Source organism: Belonocnema kinseyi, chromosome 10, assembly GCF_010883055.1.
Source record: "Belonocnema kinseyi isolate 2016_QV_RU_SX_M_011 chromosome 10, B_treatae_v1, whole genome shotgun sequence".
NCBI lineage: Eukaryota > Metazoa > Arthropoda > Insecta > Hymenoptera > Cynipidae > Belonocnema > Belonocnema kinseyi.
The window spans coordinates 86,235,804-86,249,832 of NC_046666.1; the positions used below are offsets into that span (position 1 = coordinate 86,235,804).

Sequence of the window (14,029 nt, forward strand, 5' to 3'; positions counted from 1 at the left end):
TACCATTAAATTATTCATAATGCTTTCAGAAGTTTCGTTTTTTATTGGCAGTAATAACGTGTACCGTGTCAACTTTTCCTGGATACATAAATATACTTATTTCGACTCTTTCTCTCTGGCAGCGGGCCGAATATGTCCGTGGCTACTTTTTCATGTGGGTTTAGAGGAGCATCGGGAATAATACCTGAGGCTTGGTTTGTTATCCTAACTGCCTTTTGTAGTTAACAGATAGGGCATGATTTAACATGCCTCTATATTTCTTCGTCCATTCCTGCCCATTCTGCTTTTGCTCTTGCTTTGCTGATGGTATTGTTTTCTCCTGAGTAATCACCGTGAGCTTCTATTATTCCCTTTTCCTTTTCATGTTTATTTAGATCACGAGTTTTATTAAAATACAAGTGGAAACTGGAGCCTGCGTAGTAATTGAACAAATAGTTGATCCTATCTACTATTTCTCTTCTTTTGAAGGGAGTAAACGTAGGGTCTCCAAATTGTAGTCGTAGAATAGTTAATTTCTTTTGCTTGAAACCATTCTTCATCCAACCCAGGTGTCTTAGCCATTCGTCCTTGCTGTAATTTGGCATATTATCCCCTTCAATTTGTTTCCATAATTTTCCGGCTGCATTGGGTTTAATTTCAACCCTTTTATTTGTCACCGGGTTTTCTTTCCACTCGAAGTAATTATCGAATAAATTAAAATCCTGCTCATTGTATGTTAAACTTTATGATTCATCCTCAGTTGATTCATCGGTGGATTCCTCAGTTAATTTCTCAGAGGACTCGCTGATTCTTCAATCAGGAATTTTAATTTTGATTCTGCTGTCGACTTTCTCGTGGACAGTGATTATGGGCTTGGGTTTATTCAACGTTAGGGTATTTAACTCTCTCTTTATGGGCGTGTCGAGTATTTTTATGTCAGGAGCTACTTTGTCTTTGCCTTCTAGAGCCATACTGGATGTGTCTGGACTAGTAATCGGAAATGGTCTAGATAAGCAGTCCGCAGCTTTATTTTCTTCACCTTTAAAATACTGGACTTCATACTTGTATTGCTCTAATCTGAGTCTCCATCTTAGTGATCGTGAGCTCAGGTCTTTCACGTTATGGGGCCAAATCAAGGCCTTGTGATCCGTCCGAATTGTAAATTTTTCTTGCAGTAGGTACTGACGGAGTCGTTTGACTGCCCATACTATAGGCAACAATTCCTTTTCACTAGTGGTGTAACTTTCTTTTGCCTGGTTCAACTTCGTTGATATGAATGAGTATGGGTGACCGTCCTGTGATAGTAATGCACCCAATCCTTGGTTAAATACATCTGTTGTTAGCGTAAAAATTAGCATAAGGCGTTCGTTAGCTGTTAAAAACTTTCAGTGCATTTGGGTGTCCAGTCAAATATAGTCTCTTTTTCGGTTAGCTTAGTCAGAAGTCTTGCTATACTAGAGAAGTTTTTAATGAATTTTCTATAGTATTCTGCCAAGCCCAAAAAATACTGAATTTCCTTTACTGAACTACGGATTTTAAAGTTTTTCACTGCTTCAGTTTTCGCTGGATTAGGTTTTACTCCATCCTTTGTGAGTACATGACTTAAAAACTCGATTTCTAATCGTAGATACTCGCATTTTGTTAGTTCTAGTTTTAGTCCTAATGCCTTTTTCCTTCAAACACTTTAATTAAGTTTTAGTTGTGCTCCTCTAAGGTTTTTCTGTATTTACTATGTCATCGATGTATATAAAGCATTCTCTGCCAATTAGACCTCTAAAAGCGATGTCCATCATTCATTGGAATGTGGCTGGTGCGTTTTTCAGGCCGAAAGGCATACGATTGTATTCGTATTGGTTTTGGGATGTTGAAAATGCAGTGTATTTTTTATATGCTTCGTGCATTGGGATTTGATGGAAACCTGCACTCATATCAAAAGCGGAGAAAAACTTCGCTCGTCCCAATTGATCGAGAATATCGTCGATAACCCGTAAAGGATATGCATCTTGGTCAGTATCCTTGTTAATATGCCTGTAGTCGATGACCATTCGTAATTTGTTACCTTTTGAGGGCACCACCCAAAGTGGAGAGTTGAATGGAGATTGAGAATGCCTTATGATTCCTTTATTCAGAAGTTCCTGCGTGTTCTCTAGGGTAAACAGTCTGTGAGCTTCTGATAACTTGTGTGATCTCAGATTCACTTCCTTTCCTGAATTGAGCGTAATTTCATGCTCTGTCAGTTGTGTACATGGTAATGTGTTTCCGCGTAGTGTAAATACCTCATTGTATGTTGTGACGATTTTCTGAATTTGTTTTCGAATTGAAGCTTCTATATGGTTTAATTGTAGTATTTTATGAAGTTCTAAAATTCTATTAAAGGCTGTGGTGCAATCATTCCCTCCTTTTTTGTGAGTCTCGCATCGAGGCTGTATATTAAAGATTTTCTCATATTTAATTTAATCTGGTATTTTAAACGGGCTTGATTTGTAGTTGTAAATTGATACCAATAATTCCCCTTGGCGTATAGAGTAAATGCCGTCTGAGATCTGTTCGTTTCCTTCAATCCATACGTTTGAATTCGTATCCTTGACTTGGATAAGGCATACCTGCTGGGAATTTTTACTTATATAGTGCCCGTTTTTATGACGGGGTAACTTGTTTTTGCATAGTATCAAGAATTTGGGCGTTAGCGAGTATCTTACATATTTCTTGAGGAATGGTAATCCTATTATTCCTGATTCTGGTAGGGGAAAATCGGCTAAAACAATATGGAAAATGTGATTTGTCCCGAAGTATCGAATGTATGCGGCTTCTGTTGTCTGGTGCCGATTATTTCACATACAAAAGTTTTTTCTGAATTTAATTTTTTTATGATTGTCTGGGATTCTGTCCTCTTTTATAAGGTTGATAGAGGCTCCTGAATCTACTAATAGTCTGTACACTGTTCCATCTCTTCGTTTTTCTTTGCATAACACCGGTTAGCAAAATGCCCAAGTTTTCCACATTTGTGGCAATTCCTCTCCATTCTGCTAGCTTGTGGCGTTGATCTATTTGGGACCCTTGGTGTTCTATTCGCTTGAGATCTGGATTGTATATTTTCTGGTCTGAATTCCATCTTGGGTTGGTATTAAGGTTTACGTATTGGTACTCTGGGTTGACTCTCTTTTAACCAAGTTTCCCTCTCAGTAGCCATATTCTGGGCTTCTCCGATATTTGTGTGTTTTTTTGGGCTTTGACCTACTAGCCTATTTCACGTCTCAAGTTCATCAGGTATTTCTGGTGGCACTTAGTTTCTTCTATGTCAAGATCAATTCTTCTTTTCGCAGGCCATTTATGAGAAAACTGAATCGCATATTTTAGTTCGTTCCTTATTCGTCTGAATCGGATGCTGACATTCTGCGTGGTTTCTGTCGCTCTTTGTCGGCAGCTGTACAGCTTACTTATTAAGTGACTTAATGAGCCTACTTGCTTTAAGTTTTCCCATAGAGCTTTATACAGGTCATCGTAAATGTAGATATCGTTGAAAAGGATTGCCCTCTGAGCTTGTTGTATTTTCTCTGCTAATATAAAATCTAGCAGTAAATCCGGTCGACTGCACTGCTGCCTGATTTTTTCAACTTTTTGGATAAATTCCTCAACTCCAGCATCGTCTTGCCCATTCAGAGGCTTTATTGCTCTGATTGCTTCTCGAGCCGAGATTTGATTTGCGGTTAGGTTGCAATTCACATTGCGCGCTGATTCGTACAAGTTTTCTTATCTTCTCGTTGAGCTGCTCCCCTGCTTGCTTCTTTCCCCTATTGTTAGCTCTCTTCTGTGGATATACGGCAATTCACGACGATCTGTCGTGCTGACAGGCAGGTTTTGTTTATCGACACTTGCATTTTCATTGTCAGACGTCAGAATTCCTTTGCAGTCAGTATCTATTTCTCTTCTCATTGCCACTCTCCGTCCTATCTCAGCTATCTCTCTGACTCTTTTCGTGTTTTCATCAACGAGAGTTACTACATTCACTCTTAGTGACTTGATTTCTAAAAGAATTCTTTCATACATCTGTTCCGTAGTTGTTGGGGGAAGAGAGGTGACTTCGTCAGTGGAATCAGAATTAGACATAGTTGATGTGGTGATTGTACATTTTTTCTTGTCGGTATATGTGAGTCGATATCCCGAGTTCTGCCAACGGTTGGCTTGGTAATGGGTCTACCACTGGAGCAATACATAGGCACGAAACCGCACCGGTAAGACGCCTTGCCACGTTTGTTGCTTATCTTTATTGTTTCCACTAGTTTTACGTGGACGCATTTTCAGCTGCGTTCAGCGTCAAACGCAATACTTTGTTTCCTTCTTTCACAGGGAAGCGCGCACATAGAAAGAGACAAAGTATTGCGTTAATGTGTTCATGTAGAACTAGTGTTCCTTTATGGATCGACGAGCACGGAGGAAGGAAGAAAGCGAAGAAAGCGCGCTCAGAGCTTTTTTCATCACAGTTTCGACCGGATTCGAATTTCTCAAATTTCAGATGTGCATTCTATGTTTTGCTGTGCATAACATGAAGGAGGCATCGCTGAAAAAGGTAAGTGAGCAAAAATTTTAGTGTAACAATAATAGGAAAATTGTATTTCAAGTTAAAAAACATTCAAAGTTATTGGCATTACACAAATTGAATATACTAGGTTATATTTTTGTATGTATGAGTTTTCATTATTTTCATTTCCGAAATTAGGCATCTCGTGTAGTTTTTAATGATCGATATTTGATACAAATAATACAAATAATATTATAACTTCTGTCAAATTAATTTCGCGTCTAAATTATTATTGTGTTTCAAGTCAATTTTTTTAAATAAAAAATAAACAATAAAATTAAACTATTCATTTCTTATTTATATGTTTGTTCTCAGCTTCCATATATCTATGGCATATAGACATATAGTATAGTTTGTACTTATTGATATTCGTTATTGATAATCATTGAAAATAGTATAACTTTAAATTGCAAGCCTTATAAGTTTAAAAATTTGCAGTGTGTTGTATTGAAGCTCTCAAAGCTTCACATTTTGAACAAAGTTTGTCCTAAAAGTTATAATTCGAATCAAATTTCGCATGTCGTTCAATGAACTTCCACCTTAAATGGATACAGTTTGAAATTCTAAAGCACTGAACATAATAATTTGTAGTATTTTAAATGTTTTCTATTCATAATCTAAAATTTTTCAGTATAAACGGCTTGAATTTATGATTTTGAGTTTAGTTACACCCTGTAATTCGACCAATTTTACTTTATGTTTATGATTGAATTGTTATATGGTAATCTCTTTACAGAAATCGTTTTGCAAAAAATCAAAAAAATTTATTAAACAAAATGTTTTATAAACTAGCTCAAGCATCGAATAATATATAAACTTTAAGATTTTAAATGTTCCTTTGTTTTTTACCACTAACGTTTAGCTCATACTGATCCTGTCCTTACTGATATCTTTCAATGTAAGGGGTTTGCCTAGTACCACGCCAGTACCAACAGTATGTACTAGCCCAGTATTGTGAGTCAGTACATACATTCGTTATCACCTGGAGCCTGACTAGTACCTGCCCCATACTAATCTGCAGTAGTGGCCCAGTGATGAGCTTCAGGGCTGGCCCAGTACTGCAGGTCAGTACCTCGCCGAGTTTGCAGTTTTGGTTAAGCCAGTACTGGGTCTGTACTAACAGAGGGTACCGCACCAGTACCAACTGTATGTACTAGCCCAGCACTGGCTAAAAACTTCGAGTCAGTACAGCACATTGTTAGCATTAGGATTTTTACCGTTACAAAGGCAGTAGTCCTGTCAGTATTCTAACAGTACCGCCCCAGTACCGAAATCCGCCTGGCGGTACTGGTGCGGTACTGCGCCGGTTGTGAATCTCCCCCTGTGCATTTTTCGCCCGGAAAACTGTATTTTAGTAAGTGGGCTGCCAAGCGTACTGTGCATTAATCAAGCACTTTACTAAAGTTATTAGTTACACATGCCCAGAAGACCCAATTGAAAATTTAAAGAATTGCCTTTGTTTTAAAGTTTCGGTCCCTACTCGATGCAACGAATTACAGTCTCGAATGCTCTCCGGGCGAAGATTGATTTTTTCGTAGAGGTCAATATTCTGACCATAATACCTACGATTTCACTACAGTTAAATGAAAATGTGTATATGACGTGAACTTACCATCAAACCTGTTTGACATAAAACGTAATGCATTGTTTGGGCTACATCAGCCGCATGAAGATTATTATGGTAAGGGTTTCTATATCTGCAATATCCTTCTTCAACTCGACCCAAAAAGCTTTCGAGAATCGCTGGAGGCACTTTAAACTTGTGGATCATTCCATAACGATTCAAAAGGTCGTAGCCCAGGTACTTCAAAGGTGCTCCTTGAGCAGCGTCGTTTAGAGAAAATACGTCAAAAGACCAGTCATCCAGAGTCTAAAAATGTTATGAAAAATGTTGATATAAGTTTACATTTATTTAAGGATTCTATATCTATGTGTGTGTGTATTCTCTGTGGGTGTGTACATGTATATAGAGATGTCAAATTTCCTTAATTCAAAGTGGTACGAGAAGTAGACAAAAATTAAAATTGTGAAAATTTAAATAACGAAAAATTCAGTTTTCAGGCAATAACGTAATAAGTAGAAGAAAAAGTATTGTTAATACTATAAATATGCAAGCATAATATACACACAAAAAAATTATTCTTTGCACAAAGTAAATGCATTTACTTGAATCATATTTCTTAGCATCAAGGAAATATGCTTTAACAGAAGTTATTTTTATTTAAATCAGGCTCATATCTTTTGTTGATCTAAAGAAATGAATTCTTTAGCTGTATTTTCCTGATTGAAATATATATTTATTTTGCCTTGTACAATAAAATTATTTCCTTGATTCAAAAGGTATAGATTCGTTGAAATGTGATAAGTCGTTCAAAGAAATATATATTGAATTCAAAGAATTCGATTCTTCAAACTGATTCGGACACATTTTACTCAATAATTCTGCATACTTGAATCAAGAATGAAGGTTGATTTTAATCAACGAAGTAATAATTTAATTCAAAATAATACCAACTATATTATAAATATATATATTTATTTTCACAAAGAGTGTATGCATTTATAGCAATGGAGGATTTATTTATATGAAAAAGGTATTGTGCTTGCATAAATTATTATTTATTCAGTGGAAGGAAATATTTAATTTGATTACTGGAATCAAATTATTCACAAGAAATAAATAATCATTCCAACAAAATAATTTTTTTTGCTCAAAACGTTAGTCATTTGGTCCCTTTTGTTTCAATTAAATACTCTTCTAAATTAAAGAAATATGTTGTTAAATTAAATATCTATGTTTTTGATTTCAAGAAATATTTCTTTGCTATTTATGGTGAGGCTTGAGGCCATATGATGAGTGGATCACATGACCAGATTCCTACTTTACCAAAACTTTTTTTATTTCCTAATATATTGTCACACAAAGCGCCACATCGAGTTGAAAATTTGGGATACTAAATAAGAAGCATTAAGAAATATGGGTCTGGTTCTAAATTTTCATAAATATGAAAAAAGTTTCTTTGTAAATAATGTTGTCTTTGCTTTTTTCATCATTTTTTAAATTTGGGACCAGGACCACCTTTCTTAGTGCTTCCTATTTCTTATCACAAATTATCAACTCGATGAGTTGCGGTAGCGTTCATGGTTAACGCATTGGACTTTACACTCGATGGGCCCAAATTCAATTCCTGCTAGGGGTGGATTTTTGATCGAAATTTTCTTTTTAAGGTTCATCAAGTTTTAGGATGATGTGATTCGTTTAAATTAAATATGTTTATTAATAAAGATCGTAATTATAATTAGGACTAAGCGAATCCAGTTTCTTATTTAGGAAAACTTTGTACATGTACTACAATTGAAGTACTAACTACTTTATTGCACTTACGCATGGTCTAGGCCACCAAATATTTTTTTTTCAATCGGAGATATATTTTTGTGCTCCAAATATTCCAAAAGTTGCTGTGAGAAAATAGTTTTAGAGCCCATAAAATATTTGATTAACCTTAAAATATATTTCTTTCCATCAGGTCACATTTCCCCATCTCAAAGAAATATGCATTCCAATTCATGGCACATTCATTTGGAACAATGATTCATTCATTTGGTGTTAGATGTATATTTTTAGTCTTAAATTAATATAACTTTAATTTTTTTAAAATTCCCTTTGACCAACAGTTCGTATTTATTAGCCTCATATAAATATTTCTTTGAAAATGAACAGGACTTTCACTTACTTCAGGCAAATGAAAAATGCACTTGGTACCAGTAATCCTTTTTTCAGTGTATAATATAATAATAGAAATGAATAATAGTACCAATAAATAGCAATAATAAGCTTCAGGTAGTTCACGCGCGCTAAATTCGTCCAAAAGTTTAGACAGTCGCCTGAAAGCAGTTGATGGTAGGCGGGTCAAGGGACTTATCCACAATGCAGTTAACGGGTTTCACCTAAAATACGACAGTGTAAACTCTTAGCCGCAAAAAAAAACAAGCCTATAATATAAGTGTACATCGCATCCCGAGTAAAAATGCTTTGACTTGAGTCTGAACGAGTATGACCCTTAACCATTTTCATCAAGAAAATAAAAATTTGAACTTTCAAGAAGGATCTCCTAAGCCATTAGAAATACGTGAATTCAAACAACATTTTCGGTATCATCGTCAAACAAGTGTAATACAAATGAAAATCCGTAAATTAGTTGATTGAATATATATATATATATATATATAATTAAATAGATTGCTTTATTATTAACAAAGGTTAGCTTTTATGACATTAAGAATAACCCAATGTGTTAGGACAGGCATACACTCGAAGTTATAAATCGATCTAGTTGGGGTCATAAAAATACGACTCAAGAGATATATTTATGTCTTCAAGGCATAGAAACTTGTCTCCAAGACATAAACTGAAGTCTAGCTTCATCTCAAAACTGAGACATGCGCAAGTAAAACTTTTCGACTTTAGCATGTCTTGATTGGGGCCAATTCAAGTTGAAAGCAAGTGGAAGAATTTTTAATCGGGATACTACTTAAGCAATGAGCGTGGCAAAACCGCACTCAGTTTAGAGGCTATAGTGAGAGAATGACCGACAGGAAAGACGAATTTTCGTCCAGTTCGCGCAAACTGTCATAAAGGCGTGGCTTAGAGATTTTAAATCTTCGGAAACCTTGCTGTGAAGGGCCTGAGTTTTAAGTGTTTGACCTTTCTTTTTCCCGAACGTCATCATTCTCAGATTTATAGCCGTAGAAAAGACTTCTAATAACTGTTTAATATTTATTAAATACACCCTTTATGGAGTTTACTCCACCTTTTTATGAAAAAACTGCGCACTGTCGATCATTCTCTCACTGAATAGAGTATAGTAACGTAGTCTACACACGAGGCTTTGATAAGGGGCTTCATCAGCAGGTCAAACAGTATTGCCAAATCGTCAGTACTTCTTCAAACTATATTTCATGGTTGTATAAAGAGATTATTCTTCGGACCGATATATCTCTTATACTAAACTCGATAAAAAATTGAAATTTTTGTAAAATTTTTGTACTATATTATGTCTATCAGTAAATAATATCTACCTCGGTAGATTCAACGTTGGGTTAGTAAGTGCAAGGTCACTGTATACTAATCCCCTTGATGTAATTGATAAGATTTAAGAAATTTCCTAAGAAAAGTAAAATCTCATGTTAACTCCCAAGTAAAAATGCTTTGACTTGAGTTCGACTTGAATTGCCCCCAATCGAGGCATGCTGAAGTGGAAAAGTTCGACTTGAGCATTTCTCATTTTTCAGACAAAGCGAGACTTCAATTTATGTCTTGGAGACAAGTTTCTATGCCTTGAAGACATAAATTTATCTCTTAAGTCAAATTTTTATGACTCAAACACAAGCAGTTTATAGCTTCCAGTTTCTTCTCTGGGGAAGCGGAAGCACCTCAGCTCCCCTGTCAGTGGTATGCGCTTATTCTCGTTAGATGAGTTTTTAATGTTTACATACGATCAGCTATGATTTTGAATCAAATTGAAAATTATCACGATAATTACAATTGTATTTTTGCACTGTGTTATCCACATTTATAATAATATATAAATATAATAAAATAAAAATATATAATAAAATATAATATAGACTGATCTTTTGTTTGATTAAAACGGTGGCCGTTTTAATCAAAGAAAAAAATTCCTGGTCATTTCCCGGGTTTTTCCCAGTTTGCAAACATTTTTCACGGCCCATGAAATTTAAAAAATCAAACTATATTCTAAACATTTTTCAATAGTCTTAATTAAAGAATCAAGCAATGGACTTTAAAAATTTTCAAAATTATATTATTTTAAGTAATTTTAAGGTAGACACATTCAAAATTGAAAAATAATTTTTTTAACTTAACAGTTCTTAAATTAGAAGTTATATTATTTTTATTTTAAATAGTCTAGGCATCCTTCAAAAGCTTTAAAATATTAAGAGATATTTAGAAGTTTTTAAAATATTCGAATTAAATTTACAACTTGAAAAAATTTGAAATACTTACAGCTGAATTTAAAATAAAATTTAGATTTTTATAGATTTCAAACAAAAAATTTAGAATTTTTTTAAGAATTGTGAAAGGCTACAAAAGAATAAAAATTTTCTTAAGATTCTTAGGAAAATTGAAAATGATTTTTCACTTTGAAAAATTATTGTAATAGAAAGTTTAAGAAAATTTTGAGAGATTTAAAAAATGATCAAAGAAGAAAATGGTACTTGAAATAATTTCAAGTTTTTAATTAATTTTGAATCTTTTCGAAACTTCTACATATCTCTTAAAATTACTTCAATTTTGTCTACAAAAATAAGTGTTCAATTGTTATTTATGCGTCAAAATTTAACAATTTCACTTATAAATTAAACACTTTTTAAATAGAACAATTAAAATTGTAACGCTAAAAGTTTTGAAGTTCTTCGAAAGTCTAAAGATTCAAAGATTTCTATGTAAAATAATTCAGTTTCGAATTGTTTTCTTTTAATTATATGATTTCAATTTACTCGTCTTAAATGAAAAGTGGAATATTGCTAAATATTAACAACTTATTCTTTTTCTATATTAAGAAATTTCAAATTAAATGGTATATATTCTGAAAATTCGAAAAATTCCCGATCTGGCGGTCACCCTGTTTTTTTAATAAAAAAATCTTCGATTTTAAAAACTTCTAATTTTTTTAACCTTTAAAACTGCAATTTAAAACTCATTAAATTAAAGTATATGCTTAAAAATTAAAAATCTTAAATGGAAAATTTTTAAAGTGAAAGATTTTTGAATAAGGCATTATAAACTAAATAATATCATAATTTATAAAAATCACAACTTAGGAAATTATTTTTAAATGGTTTAAATCACAGTTAAACAAAATTTTTATTCTAAAAATCTGGTAAAATTCCCGGTCAAAGAATAAATTCACTATCATTTCCTGGTTTTCCCTAATTTCATAAAATTCCCGGTCATTTCCCGGGTTTCCAGCTTTCGGGTCCAACGGTCATCCCTGACATTGAATACAAATATCACAATTCCTATCTTTAACTGATGCAATCGCTAAGTCAATACAATCCATTAAAATAGATTTAGCTGCTTTTTCCCCTTCAGTTTTCGATTCTTCTCGAAGAACAGAACTTAAGGAACACTCGTGATTAGCAAGGTCTGAATAAGTTAGTTTTTAGGTAGAAACTTTTAATTGTTTTCCATATTCTTTATTTAAAACAAAAAATTCGCGACTGCTAAGCCTTTTGCATACAAATTTTTGAAATTTGACTATCAGAGGGTTTTTCCCATTCTTGCTCTAGATTTGTCTTACGAATGACACTGACTTGAATTCTGTCACTAATACCGTTTATTCGGATTTCCTCTACTATAATAACATATATTATAGACAAAGCCTTTCCTTTTTTAATAGTTTCTTTATGAAATTAAATCACATGCTTTATTGACTCAAATCCAGTTTTTATTATAATATTCATAATGAGCTGTCTATGTAAATAACTATATTGAGTTTATGTTTACATCGGCCTAAAGGATTTATGTGCACTTAAAAACTTATAATTACTAGTAAATATCTACTTTCGTTTTTATTAATTTATAAATGTATATATTTATAAAAGGATTCCAAAGTAATATCAGAGTGTACCCATTAACTGAATTTCTATCTAACGTGAATTTTCCTTTGCCGCCGCTCCTAGCGCCAGCAGTCATATCCGGTATCGGCTCAAGATCAGGTCCGCAGCGAATACTTGTCTTAAAAAAAGGTTCATTCTGCTTTATAAAAAAATGAAAGGAAACAAAAGTGCAGAATTAGTCAACATGGGAAACAGTAGGGGGGAATGCTATATGATGCAGACGGAATGCTAGAGACTTTCAGAGACTATTTTAGGAGACAATTCGGAGATAAAGCTATAGGACACCACAACTGTGATGTTGAACACGATGCGGTAGAAAACTCAATTAAGAAAGTCTGTGTCACTGAGGTTAGGGATATGATTAAGAACTTGAAAAACGGTACGGCTGCCGGGGTAGACGGGATTAACGCTGAAATACTAAAACACGGTGGCGAGTACATACCGCATAGACTGAGCGAATTGATAAATTTATGTTTCGAGATGGGAGACGTCCCAGACGATTGGAAAAAAGCGATTATCCTACTAATATACAAAAGAAAGGTAGATAAAAGCGACTGCAATAATAACAGAGGGATTAGCTTATTAAGCACCGTAAGTAAAATATTCTAAAAAATACTTATTCGTAGGGTAATGAAAATAATAGAAGCAAAGATCTGGGAAGTCCAAAGTGGGTTTATGTCAGGAAGGTCATGTATGGATCAAATATTTAGCTTAAGCCAAATAATAGAAAAAAGTTTGAAAGTAGGAAAAAAAGTGTTCTGTGCATTTGTTGACCTAAAAAAAGCTTTTGACAAGGTAGATAGAAGTAAGCTTTGGGAAGTCCTAAAAGAGTATGGAGTCAATAAATGGCTCATACAAGCTATAAAAAAAATATGTACGGGTAGCAAAGCGAGTGTAAGGGTGAATGGAAAATTGAGTGACTGTTTCTATATTATTCAAGGAGTTAGACAAGGATGCGTTATGTATGCATGGTTATTTATATTATTTGTGGACAAGTGTTTAAGAATGGCTCTTTTCGACGAAGAGGGTGTGGATCTCGAAAGAGTAAGGATACGTGGGTTAACGTTCGCAGTTGATAAGAGCATGGGCCTCAAAATTAACGCAAATAAAACAAAAAGTATGGTCTTTGAAGAAAAGAGTGAGAAAACACTATGCAACATTTTATTAAATAAAGAGAGAATTGAACAAGTTGATAAGTTCGTATACCTTGGTAGCATCTTTACTGGGGTCGGGAAGATAGATGAGGAATTAGATGGACGAAGAAACGAAGGTAAGAAGGTTATCTGTAAAGCAGGTCCCCTTATCAGAAGTAAAAATATATCGAATAAAGCTAAAATGGCAATACATAATTCTATATTTGTACTGACTGTACTATACGGTAGCGAGACATGGACTTATCCAGAAAAAGATAAAAGTAAAATTAACGCAATTGACATGAGATTCATGCGCATAATATTCGGAAAAACTCTGATGGACAAAGTAAGTAACGAGATAATTTTAAAAGGATGTGCTGCAGAAGAGACACTAGTAGATACATGGGAAAGAAATCGGTTAAGATGGTTCGGGCATGTTGAGAAAATACCAAATGAACGACTAACGAAACAAGTGTATCAAGGTAAAGTAAATGGCAGCTTACACAAAGGTTCACCGCGGAAAGAATAGTTAGAATGTGGGTATGAGACCCTGGTTAGAAAAAACATAAGAAGTAACAGAAGCACGAGAGCCCGAGAGCATGAAAAAATGCATGTACATAAAAGAATCTAGAGAAGTGTGCCAGGACAGGAAAGTTTGGCGGCAAATAATTAATAGGGAAATGGCCTAATGGTG

General features: G+C 34.1%; 1 protein-coding gene across 1 annotated transcript in view; it reads right to left on the reverse strand.

Moving 5' to 3' along the window:
• Window positions 1-14,029, reverse strand: part of LOC117182227 (calcium/calmodulin-dependent 3',5'-cyclic nucleotide phosphodiesterase 1-like) — a 1,276,250-nt gene that overhangs the window by 39,291 nt on the left and 1,222,930 nt on the right. The window contains exon 12 of the mRNA XM_033375310.1: window positions 6,171-6,428. Within this exon, the coding sequence (XP_033231201.1) occupies window positions 6,171-6,428 (258 nt within the window). The remainder of the gene's footprint in view (window positions 1-6,170; window positions 6,429-14,029) is intronic.